This window comes from Mustela nivalis (assembly GCF_964662115.1).
Source record: "Mustela nivalis genome assembly, chromosome: 3".
Classification (NCBI taxonomy): domain Eukaryota; kingdom Metazoa; phylum Chordata; class Mammalia; order Carnivora; family Mustelidae; genus Mustela; species Mustela nivalis.
The window spans coordinates 139,636,145-139,653,277 of record NC_139022.1 but is presented as its reverse complement, the minus strand read 5'-3'; the positions used below and the strand labels follow the sequence as shown (position 1 = coordinate 139,653,277).

Genomic DNA, 17,133 nt, shown 5'->3' with positions numbered 1-17,133 from the left:
ACTCTGATGAAATCTCTGTGCCCACTGTTGGAAAAAAAGGAGGGAAAACTGATTCCCTGGCTGTTTTGGAACGTGGTTGAATCCCCTGGACAGGGAAGATTTCGGAGTGTTCTTCTGGCTTGCATAGCAGAAATCCTATTCCATGTCCCTCTGGAATTCAGGCCCCTCCTAGGCCTTCAAAGTGAAACATTTTCCCTGGGATTTCTTGAAGATTCCTTTTCCTCTGGCTTGAGAGCTGCTCAGGAAGGCTGGGGTGGGGCCGAGGCTATTAATATCCCTTGCTTCCCTGATTAACTCTCCATTAATTTGCACTCGGCTTCTAAGCGGAGTGGGGAAAGCCTGGCCAGTGGGCCCAGGGAAGAAGAGAGGGTGGCATGGGCCCTGTGATCCATTGTCCTGGGTGCTGACAGACTCCGTGGACGCCGTGGGCAGATTGGCCTTCCTTCCCGGCAGGGTCAGGGCCTCCAACCCGGCTGGCTGTTCCTGAGCCAGAGCAGCCCGGGGGCGGGGGGGAGGTCTTCCGTTACTCGCTTCGTTTTGGCCCACCCTGTTGGGTGCTTCCTGAGGTCTTGGCTGTTTTGTATCCATTTTTGCACAGTGCCTCGCACACAGTGAATCCTACCGCCACCCTGACTTGCTGTGTGACCTTGTCCAGTCTGTTTCCCGGACCTTGCCCTCGCCCCCGCTATTAAAAAATGGCATTTTATGGCATTTTTGCCATGAAAAAAAATGGCAAATAGGTTTCCTTGTAAGAAAATGAGGAATGGTAATTACTGCCTGGAGGGCTCTGTTAAAGATGTTGGTGTGGGGGCACCCAGGTGATGCAGGCAGCGGAGGGTCCGACTCCTGATTTTGGCTCAGGGCTCAGGTCATCTTCTCAGGGTCATGGGATCGAGTCCTATGTCCATCTCTGTGCTGGGCGTGGAGCCTGCTTAAGGTTTTCCTCTCTCCCTTTGCCCCTCCTCCTCCCTCTCTTAGAAAAGACACTAGTGTGGAAAGAACAAGAGCCATAGTTGGTGAGTGATATGGGGGCGAGAGGCAGCGGCCACTCATGGGGCCCACATTTAACAGTCCTGGCCATTACATGATCCCTGAAGGATCCAGTTCTGATGTGTGTGATAATTCGTAGTATCTCTGGGCCATTGGCTGTGGTCCCTGGGAGAAAGGGAATTCTCCTTCAGTCCAGTGTCGGTGATCTCATTTCTGAAGAACTTCCCTCTAGAGTCTCTCCTTTGAGATGCTCATCTCCGTCTCTCCTGGTGGCCAGAATTCATTGTTTGGTGCGTTTGTTGTTCTCTTCGGCAAATCTTCCTGGAAGCCACCTGCCCCAGATGCTGAGCTAGGCTTGGGAGATTTGCTCGCAATCACCCCATGGCGGCAGAGCCCCCTGTGGTCAGGCCCCAGAGTGATCACCGGGTCCCTGGTTCCAAGGTCTTACTTCACTGCCTGCCAGGCCGGACGGATTGCTCTGGGAATAGCGGGGACTCTGGCCTGAGGGGGGTGGTGGTGGCGGCGGCCGGGGAACTGGGGGGAAACAGTCAGATGGGCCCATCGCATTCTCAGGCCAGAGTCCGCGGGTCCGGATCTGCCCTTGTGTGTCCTTCCTCTCCCCCACCCCCCACACTCCCCAGGGTCTGGGTCAGGCCCAACCAAAACCTTCTTTTGACCTTTCTTTTATTTTAGCTCTGTTCCAAAAATGACAAACGCGTTTGTTCTCTTCGCCCCACGTCCCCCCTTCGAGTTACGCAGCTGCTGCCGCGGTTGTAAGGCCTGGAACGGGCTGAGTGCAGCCAGAAGGCTGTCACGAGATGCGAATTTCAGATGCACTTCCTGAAGAAAGGATAAACAGCCTGACCTGGGATGGGAGAGAGTGCCGGCGGAGGCCTCGTGTGACCGCATGCGCCTCTGGCCGGAACAGGCCCAGCAGGCAGTGCCCACTCAGCGAGGGGCTCGCTGCCTCACCAGGGAGCTGTGCGATCGCCACGCTCCGGGGCCTCTGGTCACCGGGGCCAGCGGGCTGTGGGTGGGCGGGCTGGGCACATGCTGACCCTCATCATTTTAGATTGGAAAAGCTTAAGTCTCCGCTCATCTGGGCCATCATGGGCTCGGGGGAGTCCTCCTCTGTCCTGGATTTGCTCTGCGACCCTGGACACCTTGTTCAGCCTCCACGAGCCTCAGTTTCCCCAACTGCAAAATGGAGATTGGAGTAGAACTCCCACCATAGAGGGTCTCCCCTCCCCACCCCCGCCCAGCTAGCCTGTGAATCTTCACCACGTTCCCTCCATAGCAGCTCCCATTTCCTTTCTCCCTAGGCTTTCGTTATCTAAAATGCTCTTGTTTATGCCCTTGTTGGAGTCTGTTCTCCGCTGGTAAGGATGCTCCATGGGGGCAGGGGCTGCACTCGTCTGGGTGCGCAGTAGGACCGGTGCCCCGACCATGCAGGGTGCAGAATAGCCATTCAGTACATGTGTGTGTGTGGGCGGGGGGAGAGAGGGAGGGAATGCCGCTGCCACCACTACTGTCATCCTAGGAGTAAAGGAGGCAGTGGTCCGGCGTGCTTCTTACACACCGGGCACCATTTGCCAGGCATCTTGATCTACATTAACTCAACTGAAGTTAGGTCCTCAACCATGACCTTAAGAAATAGGTACTGTTGTTGCCTGGGACAGATGAAGAAATGAAGTCACTTGCTCGAGAACCTGTGATTGATAAGTGTGGGATCTGAGATGCAACCCCAGCCCCAGAGCCCAAGCTCCTGACCCCTCCTGAGTGGTGAGCAAGGCCGAGGAACCCACTGGGAAGCGGCGGCTGTTTTATTACTGCTCTCGTTATCACTGTCATGGCCAACCCCGCAGCTTCCAGTCCGTACATGGCCAGCCTGGGCCCAAGCATCAGCGGGGCTGGGAGGCTGCCATGGGATGCCGTTCCCAGAAGCAGAGAGCTGCAGGGGCCCAGGGCTGGGTCCCAGGAGTTAGAACAGCGGGTGTCTTTCAGGTGGACAGCCCTGTGCCCACATTGATGACAGCAGAGCCAGGATTGGGGCTCCCAGGCTGAGGCTCTTTCCAGGATCACCTGCTGCCTGCGTGCAAACTTCTATGATTCCTGGAGTCGATAACATATTTCTCAGGCATCTGCTGGCCCGATGATACTGAGCGATCTGAGTGGGGGGAGGGACAGGAGAGGACTTGGCAGTGGGGCGATGGTGGGGCAGTTGCCTGTGCAGACCGGATTCCCACTAAGGGGACGCGAAGCCGGCCGAGCCCCGGGTGCTGACTAACCGTGTCCCTCTCTGCTCCACACTGTGCGCTCCTCACTTCAGATCATCGACAGTGAGAACGAGGCCCTCCTGGCAGCGCTCACCAGGACCCTGGACGACATCCCTGAAGATGACGTGGGTCTGGCTGCCTTCCCGGCTCTGGACGGGGAGGACGCGCCTTCCCGCACTTCGGCTTCACCCGCCCCCTCCTCTGCACCTCCCAGCCCCAGCCCCTCGCTGGAGAGGCCCCAGGCCCCGGCGCCTGAAGTGGACGAGCTCTCGCTGGTGAGCACTTGTTTCTAGTGGACGTGGTGGTGTCTGGTTGTAGGGGTCGTTGCGTGCAGGGGAGATGGCGCCAGCCCCTGCAGGGCTCTCTGTGCGCAGCCTGGAAGGGCTGCCAGGAAGGCCTCTCCGGGCCTCACCTTTCCCACCGGTACAGCTGGGCTAACTGCAGAAACTCCCCCTGTACTCTGTAGGTCCTTTGGGATTTCATGGACTCACCTTCCTTGTGTGGTTAACCCTCAGAGTCACACGTAAACCTTTTCCTAAAGGTTACGCCGTATACACGCAGTAAAAATGCAAACAGGAAATGTGGATCCTTCAAAGCAAAACCTCCTTACCCCTCCTGCAGTTGCGTTCTCCTTGCTTGGTGGTAACCATGGTTACTGATCTGTTTTGTGATTTTCCTCTTCTACTTTTTTGTTGTTGTTGTTTAAACACTGTAAGAGAAAGTCTGCCTTATACACTGCTCTGTACCTTTTCTCAGTGAACTGTGTGCCTTGAATACTCAGATGAGCCCAGGTCTCTCTGCTCCGTCCTTTTTGTCAGCTGCATAATGTTCTTCCGTAAGGACGTACCGTAACTTGTTGAACATGTCCCTGGTTGGTGGGGATTCATGTTGTTCCAACTCTCACTGCTGCACCGCTGTGGTCAGTGCCCTGGCACAGCCCTTTGCCTCCTCTCAGTGGAATTCCTGGGCCTACAGATACCCGATGTTTCCGTTTAGAAAGCTAGTTCCAGGTTACCCTCCACAGAGTTCAGACTGGTTGCTGCTCCCACCAGCGGAAGTTCAGTGCCGTCTGTGAGTACACGTGGAACGGGGGAATGTGCACAGGGCATTGCAGTTTTGGGGGTAGAAGCTCTCAGCTTTTATCACATCCTTAAAGGAATCCAGAGTTACTGAAAGCAGTTGCCCCTAATTCTGGCCGAGGGTTCCGGAAGCCGGAAGCTGAGAGTTCATGGGGCGTGTGAAGTCCAGCTTCACTCACCTATCTTGGGCTCCCTGCCCTGGTGTTACAGCTCCTGGGGGCTGGCAAGACCCAGCTGGAAAATCAGAGCTTATTGAGCTGGGAAGGGTTTCAGGTCATGGAAAGTTCTGAGCAGAAAGGCCTTTGGTGACTTATCAAGGGCAGCTCTGGGGAAACTGAGGCCCAGAGCAGGGAAGGAGTCTCCTCTGGTCAACATAGCAAGTCCGTGTTCTGACTTCTGGTCCAGAATCCTCATCCTTCTTTTCCACTGCCTGCAAGTTCCTTGGAGTGGCGTGAGACAATTAGTAAGCACCTGCTGTGTGCTAGGCACGAGAGAATACGTTTGGTCCCACGTTGCGGCTTCTGCTGACGGGAATCCGACTGGGTTTGAATCTCAGCCCCACCAGTTAGTGCTTGTGAGTCCTTTAGACCCCTCATCTCTCTGACTCAGCTTCCTGGTCCATAAGGTGAGGTTAATCATGGGGCTTATCTCAAAGGCTGTTAGGAGGAGTGCAGAAAATGCACGGAGAGCATTTAGAACAGTTCCTGGCACATAGAAGTTGCTCAATAAATACTATCTAAGTAATAGTGCTGGCGGTAGTACTACCAAGAGGAGTTCTCTGTGTGGGTTCTCTGGGAGAGGCATCAAACCCCAGAGAGGCAGAGAGCGACCCCTGCTGGCCACAGGGTATTTCTTCCATGCCTCAGACTGCCTTTCCCCCATGTCTGCTGCACACGTCAGGCCCTGTGCTAGACTCACAGGAAACAGACTCACTGTCTAGATTCCCAGCATACCCACAGCGTTCAGAAAGGCCCTGAGAAGGGATCCAGATGTCCAGTTCTTAATTGGGAGTCATGAATCCCAGAGAGTCCACCAGTGGACTGACTGCAACCCATCATGGACCTCTACATCTCTGTGTGTCTGAGGTCAGCAGCTTCTGTCTTACCCCATGAGAAACTCCCGAGTCAAAAAAAGGTTCATAACCAGTCATTTAGTGTTCTTGCTGCCATTATGCCCACGGAGAAACCAAGGCCTGGAGGACTCACTTAACGTCTCATAGTGAATGGGACTGAGCTGGACATAACCAGGTCCCTTCCCGCCAGCCCGGGGATCTTTCCCTGTCCATGTCAGAGAATCACAGAGCTGTCTGTGTTGGTTTGAGGTCTAGGTGGGGGTGGTGAGAAGCCTCAGCTCCTAAGGGAGTGAGGAGTGGTCTTTTCTCTGGTGCCTGAGCCTTTGATGCTCCTTGCTTGGGTGATCTGGGGGGCATATCCCCACCCTTTTTTTTAAAAGATTTTATTTATTGGACAGACAGAGATCACAAGTAGGCAGAAAGGCAGGCAGAGAGAGGAGGAAACAGGCTCCCTGCTGAGCAGAGGGTCTGATGCGGGGCTTGATCCCAGGACCTTGGGATCATGACCTGAGCCGCAGGCAAAGGCTTTAACCCACTGAGCCACCCAGGTGTGGGGGTGGATATCAGTGCTGTAGTGAAAACCCAGCATGCTTCCTGACTTGTCCTCAGTCTTGCTGGGGTGGGATCCCTGGTAGAATTTTCAGGGGGTGCTCAGCTCCCTGCTTTTTACCAGGGTGTACCGTGCTGCTGCCCTCTGGGTGCAGAAGTGTAAGCATCTCAGCAGTTTTTCTAGAAAAATTAGAAAAGCTACACAAGCTTGGGTATGCTTCCGCCTGTGTAAAAATAGTCAGGTGTGTCGGAGGTGATAGCTACATACGTTCTTGTGTATTCGAATTCCACCTCGGGCCCGGGTCACAGGAAGGTGGTTCATAGTCATTGCCTCAGGGAAGGAGCAAGGGACACCTCAGGCAGGAGGGTGACTTGCTGCTCATCGTTTACCCTTCATATTTGTGGTGTGTGTTTTTTCACCATGGACAAGTATTACTTTTTTAATTTAAGAAATTAACTTTTAACGGTGTGATATGAGTAACCAAAAAGAGCAGCTGGAATCCCATATCAAAGAACCATTGTGTGACTTTCCAGATTGTGTGTGTGCGTGCGCACACACGTGTGTGTACTGCAGGTGTATGCAGAGCGTCCCAATAAAGTGTTCATGTCAGGTTTTAACAGTAGAACGGGAAATCATTCCCTGAGATCGATTCTTGGATTTCTCCACGTCACAGGTACTTCTCTGGGTTGATAACTCCAAAAAGGATTTACTTTTTATGGGGATGCCTGTGTGTGTCTTAGATTGTTAGACAGTCTGCTTTTCTGAGCTTCCCGTAATGAGAACATATTCTAGGTCGTGAAATGCCCTGCTTGTGTTCCTCCCGTGGTCCAGTGAGGACCTGGGCTCAGAGCATGCTCTGTCCCAAGAAGCTAGCTGTGGGCTCCGGCGTCTCTCCGAGACGCGCATCTCTGTGGCTCCCAGCGGAGCGCAGCCCCCATGCTCCTCTCCTCTCTGCTTCTCTCGCAGCTGCAGAAACTCCTCCTCGCCACGTCCCACCCGACCTCAAGCTCCGACACGCAGAAGGAAGGGACCGCCTGGCGCCAGGCAGGCCTCAGGTCCAGGAGCCAGCGGCCCTGTGTCAAGGTATTTGTGCACATGTCCCCAGGCCACCAGGCCCCCAGGTGGCCTCTGAGGGGTGTACCCTTCAGCTCTTACTAGTGGGTATCAAGTTCAGTCACCTTCCAGTGGCCCTCCTTGTGTCTCACATAGCCCTTGTAGCTGGTGTGCTGGGTACTTCTGGAGGCCAGTTTGGGGTTCTGGAAAGAGCACTGGACTTCTTCTACACCTCAGTGTTCAAGGCATCATGTTAGACATGGGGTTTGAGTGGGGACAGGAAGATGTGGCCTGCTCTGAGCGGGCTTATTCTGATGGGTGACACACGGAAACCTGAGGTCCTTGCTGGAGACCACAATGAAGAGTTTAGATTTCTTCTGGGGGGAAGCCACAGGAGAGTCCACACCTCTGTCCTGAACACCAAGGAGCGAAGCAAATCCCTTTTCCTCCATGGGCTCCATCTTCCAAGACTTTCAGAGAGGTTTCAGAGGTGATTTCCCTGCAGGCCCGTGACTCAGAGCCTGCACTTAGTCCTTCCCCTTGGGCCCCTGGACACTCCTGCAGAGGACTTTAACCACAGCATCATGCCCTTGAGGAAGAATCAGGATTTTTTTTTTAAACAGTTCTATGGGGGTGTCACTTAAATATCAGAAAAGGCACTGATTTTGAAAATATAATTGGATGATTTGTATTAAATGTACACGGTTGTGCAGCCATAACCACAGTTTAGTTTTAGAACATTTGCCATCATCCCAGAAAGCTCCCCAGCACCGCCACGTCCAATCCTTCGCTGTCCCCACACGCAGGCAACCAACAGTAGTTCCCGGTGCCACTACTGAAGGGCATCGTGCAGGAGAGCAGGGTGGTCAGAGCAGGGCTGTGGCAGTGAAGCGGGAAGGGACGAGATCCATGGCTGGAGGCCTGTGAGGAGGCTGCTGGTTCCTTCGCTCCTCGTCAGCCGAGCACTGCCACATGCCACGTGAGCCCTGACCAGTGGCTTACAGGTGTGGGGCAGAGTGGAGGGGGGCGGTGCGGGCCTCCCGCCTCACTCGGCCTTCTCTCTCTCTCTCCCTAGGTGGACGGCACCCAAGACAAGAGGGCCCCCACGACGCAGTCTCAGAGCCGGAGTTGTACCGAACTGCATAAGCACCTCACTTCGGTGCCGTCCTGCCCTCAGACTGCAGCCCGCTCCCCAGACAGGGGCGTGTGGCCCCCACCCGCCCTGAGCCCCCAGCTTCCTGCCAAGGAGGAGGAGGAAGCTGGGGAGGACTGCCCGAGCCCCCAGCCAACTCCGGCCTCGCCCCAGGCCTCCCCAGCACCGGGTGGAGCGGGCTCCGGCGCCCAAGGCTCCCGGGACGACACGCAGGCCATGGTGCAGCTCATTCACTACATGCATACGTACTGCCTGCCCCAGAGGAAGCTGCCCCCCCAGGCCCCAGAGCCAGCCCCCCAGCCCTGCGGCAGCCCCTCCACACAGGCCAAGCCCCGGCCCCGGTCCCAGCACCCTTCCAAAGGCTCCTGGGCGGAATTCTCCATCCTGAGGGAACTTCTGGCTCAAGATGTCCTCTGTGATGTCAGCAAACCTTACCGCCTGGCCACACCTGTCTATGCCTCCCTCACGCCCCGCCCCAGGCCCAGGCCCCCCAAAGACAGCCAGGCCTCCCCTGGCCACCCGTCCCCCGTGGAGGAGGTGAGGATCACAGCTTCGCCCAGGAGCACTGGGCCCAGACCCAGCCTGCGGCCCTTGCGCCTTGCGGTGAAAGGACACGCCAGCCGGTCAGCCAGGCTGCGGCGGGAGGAGGAAGAGGAGGAGGAGGAGGAGGAAGAAGAAAAAGAGGAGGAAGAGGAGGAAGAAGAGGAGGAGGAGGAATGGGGCCGGAAAAGACCGGGCCGAGGTCTGCCATGGACCAAGCTGGGGAGGAAGCTGGAGAACGTGGTGTGCCCCGTGCGGCGCTCCAGGAGACTGAACCCGGAGCTGGGGCCCTGGCTGGCATTCTCCGATGAGTCTCTGGTCCCTGCAGAGCCCCAAGGAGCTCTGCCGTCACTGCGCCTGGCTCCGGAAGCCTACAACGTGGAGGGGGCACTGGGCAGCCCCACGGACGAGGACAGTGGTCAAGACCAGCAGCTCCCACGGGGACCCCAGATCCCGGCTCTGGAGAGCCCCTGTGAGAGTGGGTGTGGGGACACGGATGAGGACCCCAGCTGCCCACGGCTCCCTTCCAGAGGTAGTCGGAGTTGGTGGTCTGCAAGAGAGGGGGCAGGGGTGGGGTATGGCATACCCTACTGCACTGGGAGCCAGGAGCCCTGTGCTGGGCAAGTCCCTTCCACTCTCTGGCTCTCGACTTCCCTTCCTGTGCAGTGGGCTAGTTGGGCGGATCTTCAGAAATCACCCAGCCATCTCTGAGTTTTGCGTCATGCATGGGCCAGGCACCACTTTAGTGGACACAGAGCGAGATGCCTGCTTTCATGGGGCTTGTGTGTCAGTGGGCAGACAGGCAATCACAGAGTAAATAAAAAAGGGAGAGAATTACAAATTGTGCCACGTGCTCTAAAGGAGACATCCTCGGTGATGATGTGACGAGAGGAGTGAGTCTGTAAATGCAGCTCCCTAATGACATTGAATTTTAAATGGGAGCAGTGGTGGTGATTTTAACGGGTGTCTGTTGTATATTGGCTGTGTCAGGGTGCTGGTCTAAAACCTGACACAGCTTAACCCCACTGACTCCTCACAGGGGGCCTGGCATAATCTCCGTGGTCAGACCCAGAAACTGAGGCACAGAGGTATCCAGCAACCCGTTCAGCTTGCAAGTCCTACGTCCATCTGTCCACCCCCATGCTGTACTTCACTGTTTGGCCAGAAGGGGCCACCCTTGTACCTACCTGCTCTTTCCAAAACCTCCAGTAGTCAGCCTGCAGCTAATGTTGCTGAGACCCTGGGAATGAAGGTGGCATTGAGTTGTCCTGCCCTTCCCTGAAAAATGACAGAGGCCTTTGGTCACATGCCTGCAGGGAGCCCTGCTTGGTACCAGTGAGAGTTCAGGGTTTCCTCTAGAGGGAAACGTCTCCTAGTGATGCTTTGTCAGGGAATCTCATTTTTTTCTTTTTCATCTTCTTTTCAGACTCTCCCAGGTGCCTCATGCTGGCCTTGTCACAAAGGTAGATTTTTGGAAATCACTAGTATGTTATTCCATGAGTTTTTGTCCTGATGGGTATGTGTATCGGGGGTGGGGGTGGGGGTGGGTGGCTTATCAGCCTCTGTGCCTGCCCCTGTCCCTATGCCCCTGTCCTCTTGCCATGTGGGGCTCTCTGTAACTGGGCTCCCTTACAAGGGAGGTCTCTGCAGACCCAGGGAAAGCGGGGGAATTAAGGTTTCAGGCCATTTCATCAGCTGTCCTCTCCAGGACGGGGGAGGGGGAAGGAATTCTTTTCTCTGCAGGGGAAAGCTGATCATGCTGTGTGGCTTTGGGCAAGTCTCCTCCCCTGTGCGGGCCTCAGGTGCTTGTCTGTAAAATAAGGAAGGTGATGATGCTTACCATGTGTCTGTCTCCTGCGAGGGCTATATGCGGCTTTCAGTTCCTCTAAGCCAGCATGGGGTTTTTCCAGAAAATTCTCCCCGGGACCCCCCTCTGTGGGCAGAACTAGGGTGTGTCACAGGGTCCCCCTGCCCTCCTTGCATGCTGGGGAAGTGGAGCCTGCTGCTGATTGGCCTCTTGCCTTTCTGTTCTCCCCACCTCCACCAGTGACCCTCCTTTTGGCAGGAAGAGCTTTGAGCAGACCTTGACAGTGGAGCTCTCTGGCACCGCAGGTGAGCCAGGGGCTTGGCTGGTAGGGTGCCCTTGGGGGAGCTGACACAACTCCTGGCGACGAGTCCCTCACACGAGCGGCCCCATCGAGCCCTCCCTGCCGTGGCACAGGGTCTGAAGGTACAGAGGAGGAGTGTTGTAAGGGGTGGGGGGGGCAGCCATTCAGCTACAAATGGTCCGCACATGAGCTGAGGGCAAGGTTAGGAGAAGACGAGACCCATGTCTTCTCCCAAAGGAGCCTACCACCTTCTGTAGGAGACAGACTCAGGCCACGCCGGGTTCTGTTCCAGGCACACTCATTTATAAATAAGGATGTGCCCACGCTCTGGGAGCATGGAGGAAGAGGCGGGGTGGGGCGGGCAGACATGTGGCCCTGGGGAAGATCTGCAAGGCATCCAGAGCAGGGGCTTACAAGCTGGCTTGCGGGAGGAGCAGAAGTTGGGGAGATGAAGAGGCAAGAAGGAGATTCTTGGTGGTAGGAGCAAAGGCACATGGGGTGAAATCTCAGGTGCCCCTGAGGAGGCTGGTTACCTGGAATTGCTGCTTAGCAAAAGGGGATGGGCAGGAGGGAGCAATCCAAGAGGCCGAGAGGAATGCCAGGCTGAGGGTTTGATCTTGATCCTGGAGGCTGCGGGAGACCCAGAAGGAAGAGATCTCGAGCGTTTATCAAGTTCCCTTGGGTGCACTGGGGAGGATGGAGGCCAAGGTTAGATGCAGGAAACACAGATGGCACTGTGGTGGTCCTGTCCAGGTGGGAGAATTGACCTGTGGTGCCTGCCTCCTTTCCACTCTGGGAGACATCAGAGGCAGTGGAGACGGCTTATTGAGGAGTTGGATGATACCTCAAATGACCTCAAGGTTTGGGCTGCTGTGGTCAGGCTCCAGAGGGACAGCAGGGGGATTTCATCACTTGCCTGCCCAAGATTGACTGTGGACTGTGAGAAGTCCCGGGTCCCACTCAGGCGCAGCCAGCAATGCAGTGATCGATTAGTGATGCCTGCCATTCATTCCGTTGGGGAAGTGGCGGTGTTTGTGCTGCTTACTTGCCTTTCCAAACTAGAGTCTCTGTCCATTGGAGAAGTGATCTGTCTCCACCTCACAGGGTTCTCCTCTTGCTTGGCTAGGACTCACCCCACCCACCACACCTCCATATAAGCCCACAGAGGAGGACCCCTTCAAGCCAGACATCAAACACAGCCCAGGCAAAGACAGAGCTCCCAGCCTCCCCAGCCTGGAGAGTCTCCAGCTTGGGGCCACCACGGCGGCTGCCCACAAGCTGCCAAAGAAGCACCCAGAACGGAGTGAGCTCCTGTCCCACCTGCGGCATGCTTCAGCCCAGCCAGCCTCCCAGACAGGTCAGAAGCGCCCCTTCTCCTGTTCCTTTGGAGACCACGATTACTGCCAGGTGCTCAAGCCAGAAGGCACCCTGCAGAGGAAGGTGCTGAGGTCCTGGGAGCCATCTGGGGTCCACCTTGAGGACTGGCCCCAACAGGGTGCCCCACGGGCTGAGGAGCAGGCCTCCAGCAGGGAGGAAGACAGAAGCTGTGATGGCGGTGCCCCCGCCAAGGACAGTGTGCTACTGAGAGACCACGAGATCCGTGCCAGCCTCACCAAACACTTTGGGCTCCTAGAGACCGCCCTGGAGGACGAAGACCTGGCCTCCTGTAAGAGTCCCGAATACGACACGGTCTTTGAGGACAGCAGCAGCAGCAGTGGTGAGAGCAGCTTCCTCTTGGAGGAGGAGGAGGAGGAAGACGATGATGAAGAGGACTCGGGGGTCAGTCCCCCTCGCTCTGACCACTGCCCCTACCAGAGCCCACCAAGCAAGGCCGGTCGGCAGCTCTGTTCCCGCAGCCGTTCCAGCTCTGGTTCCTCCTCCTGCCGCTCCCGGTCACCAGCCACTCGAAGGACCTTCAGGTATGGATGGGTGGCCTCAGAGGACCTCAGATGGGTAGCTGAGGACCCTAGTTCCCAGGGTGCCTCAGAAGGGAGGAGCCCTGAAGCTATGGCTGTCTCCCTGTGTGGCCCATGTCCCGGTCAGAGGTCCCGGGGGGTGGTGTCCCTGGGGGGTTGTGGGCAAGTCCTAGGGGCAGGCAAAGCTGGCTGTGTGATGGTCAGGAGTCCCCCAAATTTCTGGCTCCAGGAGAGAAAGAAAGCCCACTTCTGGCCACTCATGGCCTTATGTCTAAATGAACTTGTCCCTTACACATCTGTGTTTTCTGCTTTTACATTTGTAAATCAAATCCAGTCTTTTATCTGTGTGACATTTACACGTGAAAGGATAATCGCAGAATTCTAATCTGTGTTCTAAAAAAAAAACAAAACCCTGGATTTAAAGCAGCGATAAGGTTTCATCCCATTTCTCGGTGCCTGGAAGCTGCTTTACCTTCCCACAGCGATGATGCCTCATGAGCCTGTGTGCTCATAATATCTTGGGTCCCTGGACTGGTCCGAAAGAAGGAGCTGGTCCAAAAGTCAGCGGGGAGCCAGGCAGAAAGAGTGGAGGTTTGGCATATGTTGGTGGAGACAGGTTGCTTCTCTCCCTGATCAGAGCAGGCCCTGATTCTTCAGCGGAGGGAGGCCCGGAGGAGGGTCAGTGCAGGTCCCAAACCCTCCGCCTGAGATGAACCTGAATGACCACTAGGTGGTGCTCTTGGGTCTAGAGCCCTGCAGCAACCACCTGACCCTTGTTCCCCTGTGGACAGAGGGCTGGACCCTTCCAGGGTCTGATTCTATACGTCTGGGGCTGGTGGGGGAGAATCCGCATTTCTGACTAGTTCCCAGGAGATGATGATGTCCCCAGAGTGCCATACTCTGAGACCCAGAATTCAGGTAATAGAAAAATATCTTTTCTTAGAGAAACTCAGCTTTATATATCTACCCCAGCAGCTTGTATCTGTTTGAAAATCTGAATCAAGCAAATATGCGTCTTCCCTTTAAAATAGACGTAGACCTCTAACTGGGCATTCAATTTTGGGGGGGTTGTAGATTCTCCAGACACTAAGGTTAAGATTCCCTGAGCTACCTGTTACTCAAAATGAGTTCCCTCTTGATTTTTCTAAAAGCCCCTCTACGTAATAAGCCAGTGTGATTGGTCAGACCTCTCTGGGCCCTCTTTCTGGCTCCATTCTCCTTTCCCCACGGGTCACTGTGCGCTAAGTGACTTGGCATCTGCATTAGGCTGTTTCCTCTGCAACATTTAGTAGCTCAGAAGCTGCTAAGGCTGTCTTGTTTTTGAAACACATCCCCCCAAGGCTGGAGCGGGAGCTTCCTGGCCTCTGCTCCCTCCTGACCAGCTCAGGCTGTCGGGGGAAGGCCTGCATTCACGCCCTCACCTGCGGAGAGATGGGAGCTCCTCTAGAAACTCCTATGACTTCTCCTTTTCCTTCTCTAGCTTTTGGGCCAAGTTCAGGGCTGGCTTTTTCTGCTCCCTAGAGAAAATTAATGGGTTAACTCTGGTCTTGCTCAGCTGACAGAACTTGGCGCCTGGTGAACCTGGTAAACCAGTCATCCTCCGTCTTCTCCAGACCCACATTTTTTAAAACCTGTGCTTCTAGTACTCAACATTGGTCCATAGAAGTGTTTTGAGCTGGTTTCATAACACAAACCCCATGGTACCTTCCGGTCACTCTCAGCCCTTTAGGTGGGAAACTGCCAGTCTGCAAATGGATGATGGTATTTGTTATTTATAGCACCTTTTTTTTTTTTTTTTTTTTAATTGGAGAGAGAGAGGTTGGGGCAGAGGGAGAGGGAGAGAGAGAATCCCAAGCGGGCTCCACGCCCAGTGTGGAGCCCTACTAGGTCTCATGACCCTGAGATCCTGACCTGAGCCAAAGTCAAGAGTCAGACACTCTCCCGACAGAAACCACTCAGGCACCCTCTGTTATTTCTAGCCCTCTGAAGATTGTGAGTCACAGCCCCTTCCGTGACCCTGTTTAGCTTCACAGATGCACTTGGAGGGCACATCTGCTTCTTATCCCCATTTTGTAGGTGAGGGAGCTAAGGCTCTAAGAGGTACAACAGAAAGGCAAGCCAGCAGTTACTCAGCAGCTCTTGAGCTCAGCATTTTCTGATTCGTGCCTCACAAATGGCCAAGGCGGTGTAGTCAGTTCTCCCCGTCTTACCGTCCTAGAACTGCAGCAAAGGGGATGTAAGTAACTAGCCCAAGGTCACCCAGCCAGGAGGCGGTAGAGCCAGGATTCAAATGCAGGCTGCCCGACTGGACGATGTGCTTATCCTGCGTGCTGAATTTCCCACAGACGCAGACGGAATATGCAGAGCTGGGACTCCCCTCCGGCGCATGCCATGCTGCTTCCACTCCGACAGCTGGCTCCCTGGAGGAGGAGGCAGCATGCAGACAGCCGAAAGGAGGCAGGCGTGTGGCATCCAGGAGTGTCCCGGGACTGTGTGGGCTGACGCGCCTAATGGCCAGCATGACCGTGGGAACTGCGACAGTCGGGATCGCCTCTTGGCTGGGCACCAAGTGCTAGAGAGCAGACGTCTAGGGTCAGCAGCCCTCCTTCTAGCTCTGGCTCCCCCATGTCCTAGCTTTAGGCGGATGCCATATTGAACCTGAGCCTCAGGGTTTGCCTTTGGAAAACAGGGAAACACACGACCTCATAGGTTGCTTTCCTCCATCAGAGCAAATGCAGTAATGAAGCAAAAGGGCCCTTCCACCCCTCATGGCAGGGTAGGGTGCTGATGAGCGACATGGTAGTTCCCAGGGATCCAGTCCCAGAAGCTGGCCAGATTGTGCAGACCCTGGGCCGTCGCTGCTGGCGGGGAAGCTGGGCTTCCGCTGGCGCTCTCGTGAGTGAGTTCTGAAGAAGCGTCCCTTGCTTCCTGGGGCAGCTGCCCCCCACCCACCTTGCCGTGCCCCTCCTGAGAGTGAGTGCCTCTGCTTTGCTTGTTCACTGACAGATGTGAGAGCAGAGGGCCGTGTTCAGACGGAACGCCAAGCGTCCGGCATGCCAGGAAGCGGCGGGAAAAGGCCATTGTAAGTGATCTGGGGCCCCGGAGCCCGAAGCAAGTGGGGAAGAGCAGGGGCATCAGGATGGGCCGGGGCTTCCTAGACCCGAAGCCCTTTGAGGCTGGCTGCGGCCCGCATGAGATAATTCCATTTCTCTGACTTCAAAAAGCACCAGGGTCCCCAAAGGGCATCAGAGGTGACATTATGCAAAGTGCGGCCACCGCATTCAGGGGTGATTTTAAGGCTGAGCACTGGCAGCTTGACAGGGCCAAGAGGGCAGGCTCTGGTGGGGGAGCGGGGGAGCAGAGCTGGGCCAACCAGGCCACAGAGCAGCCCTGCTATCACCTTCTATGTGACCTTGGGCAGGTCTCCCAGCTTCCCTGAGCCCTAGCTTACTCATCCGTACACAGGCAGTTGGGCCTTGTCCTTCCCAAGACTTCCCCAGCTTGATCAGGGCTAAGGAACCAGGAGAGCCCGCTCCTTGCTTCCTACTGACCTCCCTCTTCCTCCCCCACAGTTAGTCTGCGGGCCCAGGCTGTGCCAGGAAGCTGCAGAGGGGAGCTGGAACCAGCTCCTCCATGACACTTAGAAAGAAAGGGAGGGAAGTAAGACGGGGCACAGAAAGACAAATAGACTTGCACTTGATGGCCTTGCCCCAGGACAGGGGCTTCAGGGCGGAGGTAGGGGATTCCGTGAGGTCGTGTACCCTGGAGACACACAGGTGTCAGCCAGCAGGCACTGACCACCACGGGCTATGCCTGGAGCATCTTCTGGAATCCGTGTGTGACCATTCGGCGGTTGTGACGTGCTTGGCATGAGCGAGACGGACGTGGTCCCCATTCCTGTGGCTGGGGCAGAACAGAGAGAAGGGCAACAGACTCATAAACAAGGAATAAACACTGTAATCAGAGATGGGGAGAGGCACGGTGGGATTAATCATGTCAGGCTGAAGCCTCTGAAATAGTCGTGTTTTGACTGTTGAGGAGGGTGTATTTATGGGGCGGTCCGGGAAAGGCATCGGCAAGGAGCTAGACGCCAGCGAGGCAGTGTTAGGACCGTGGGGCAGAGGCAGCAAAGAACCTTGTCGGTGGAAGGAGCTGCCAGGAGCCTGGGTGTGGGGGAGGGCATTCCTTCACTGAGCAGAACCCGCTTCCCTGTCCTGACGGCGCAGCCCACCCGTGGCCCCTGGGCGTTGCTTTCCACCCCTGACTTCTGTGAGATGAGAATGGGAAGGCTCCAGAATCACTGGCGTTACCCTCTTCCCAGAGAAACCTGTCCAAACCAGAACCTGCCCGTTTTAGCCACCAGAGCATGGCTTTCCGGGAACGCCGCTAGAGCTGA

General features: G+C 55.8%; 1 protein-coding gene across 3 annotated transcripts in view; it reads left to right on the top strand.

Moving 5' to 3' along the window:
• Positions 1-17,133, top strand: part of PPARGC1B (PPARG coactivator 1 beta) — a 112,246-nt gene that overhangs the window by 83,075 nt on the left and 12,038 nt on the right. For 2 of the 3 annotated variants that reach the window (XM_082726284.1, XM_082726283.1), the window contains 7 exons: positions 3,320-3,541; positions 6,934-7,050; positions 8,096-9,245; positions 10,140-10,176; positions 10,761-10,825; positions 11,948-12,740; positions 15,744-15,819. In XM_082726284.1, coding sequence (XP_082582410.1) covers positions 3,320-3,541; positions 6,934-7,050; positions 8,096-9,245; positions 10,140-10,176; positions 10,761-10,825; positions 11,948-12,740; positions 15,744-15,819 — 2,460 coding nt within the window. The remainder of the gene's footprint in view (positions 1-3,319; positions 3,542-6,933; positions 7,051-8,095; positions 9,246-10,139; positions 10,177-10,760; positions 10,826-11,947; positions 12,741-15,743; positions 15,820-17,133) is intronic. The other variant, XR_014310516.1, reaches the window with a different exon arrangement.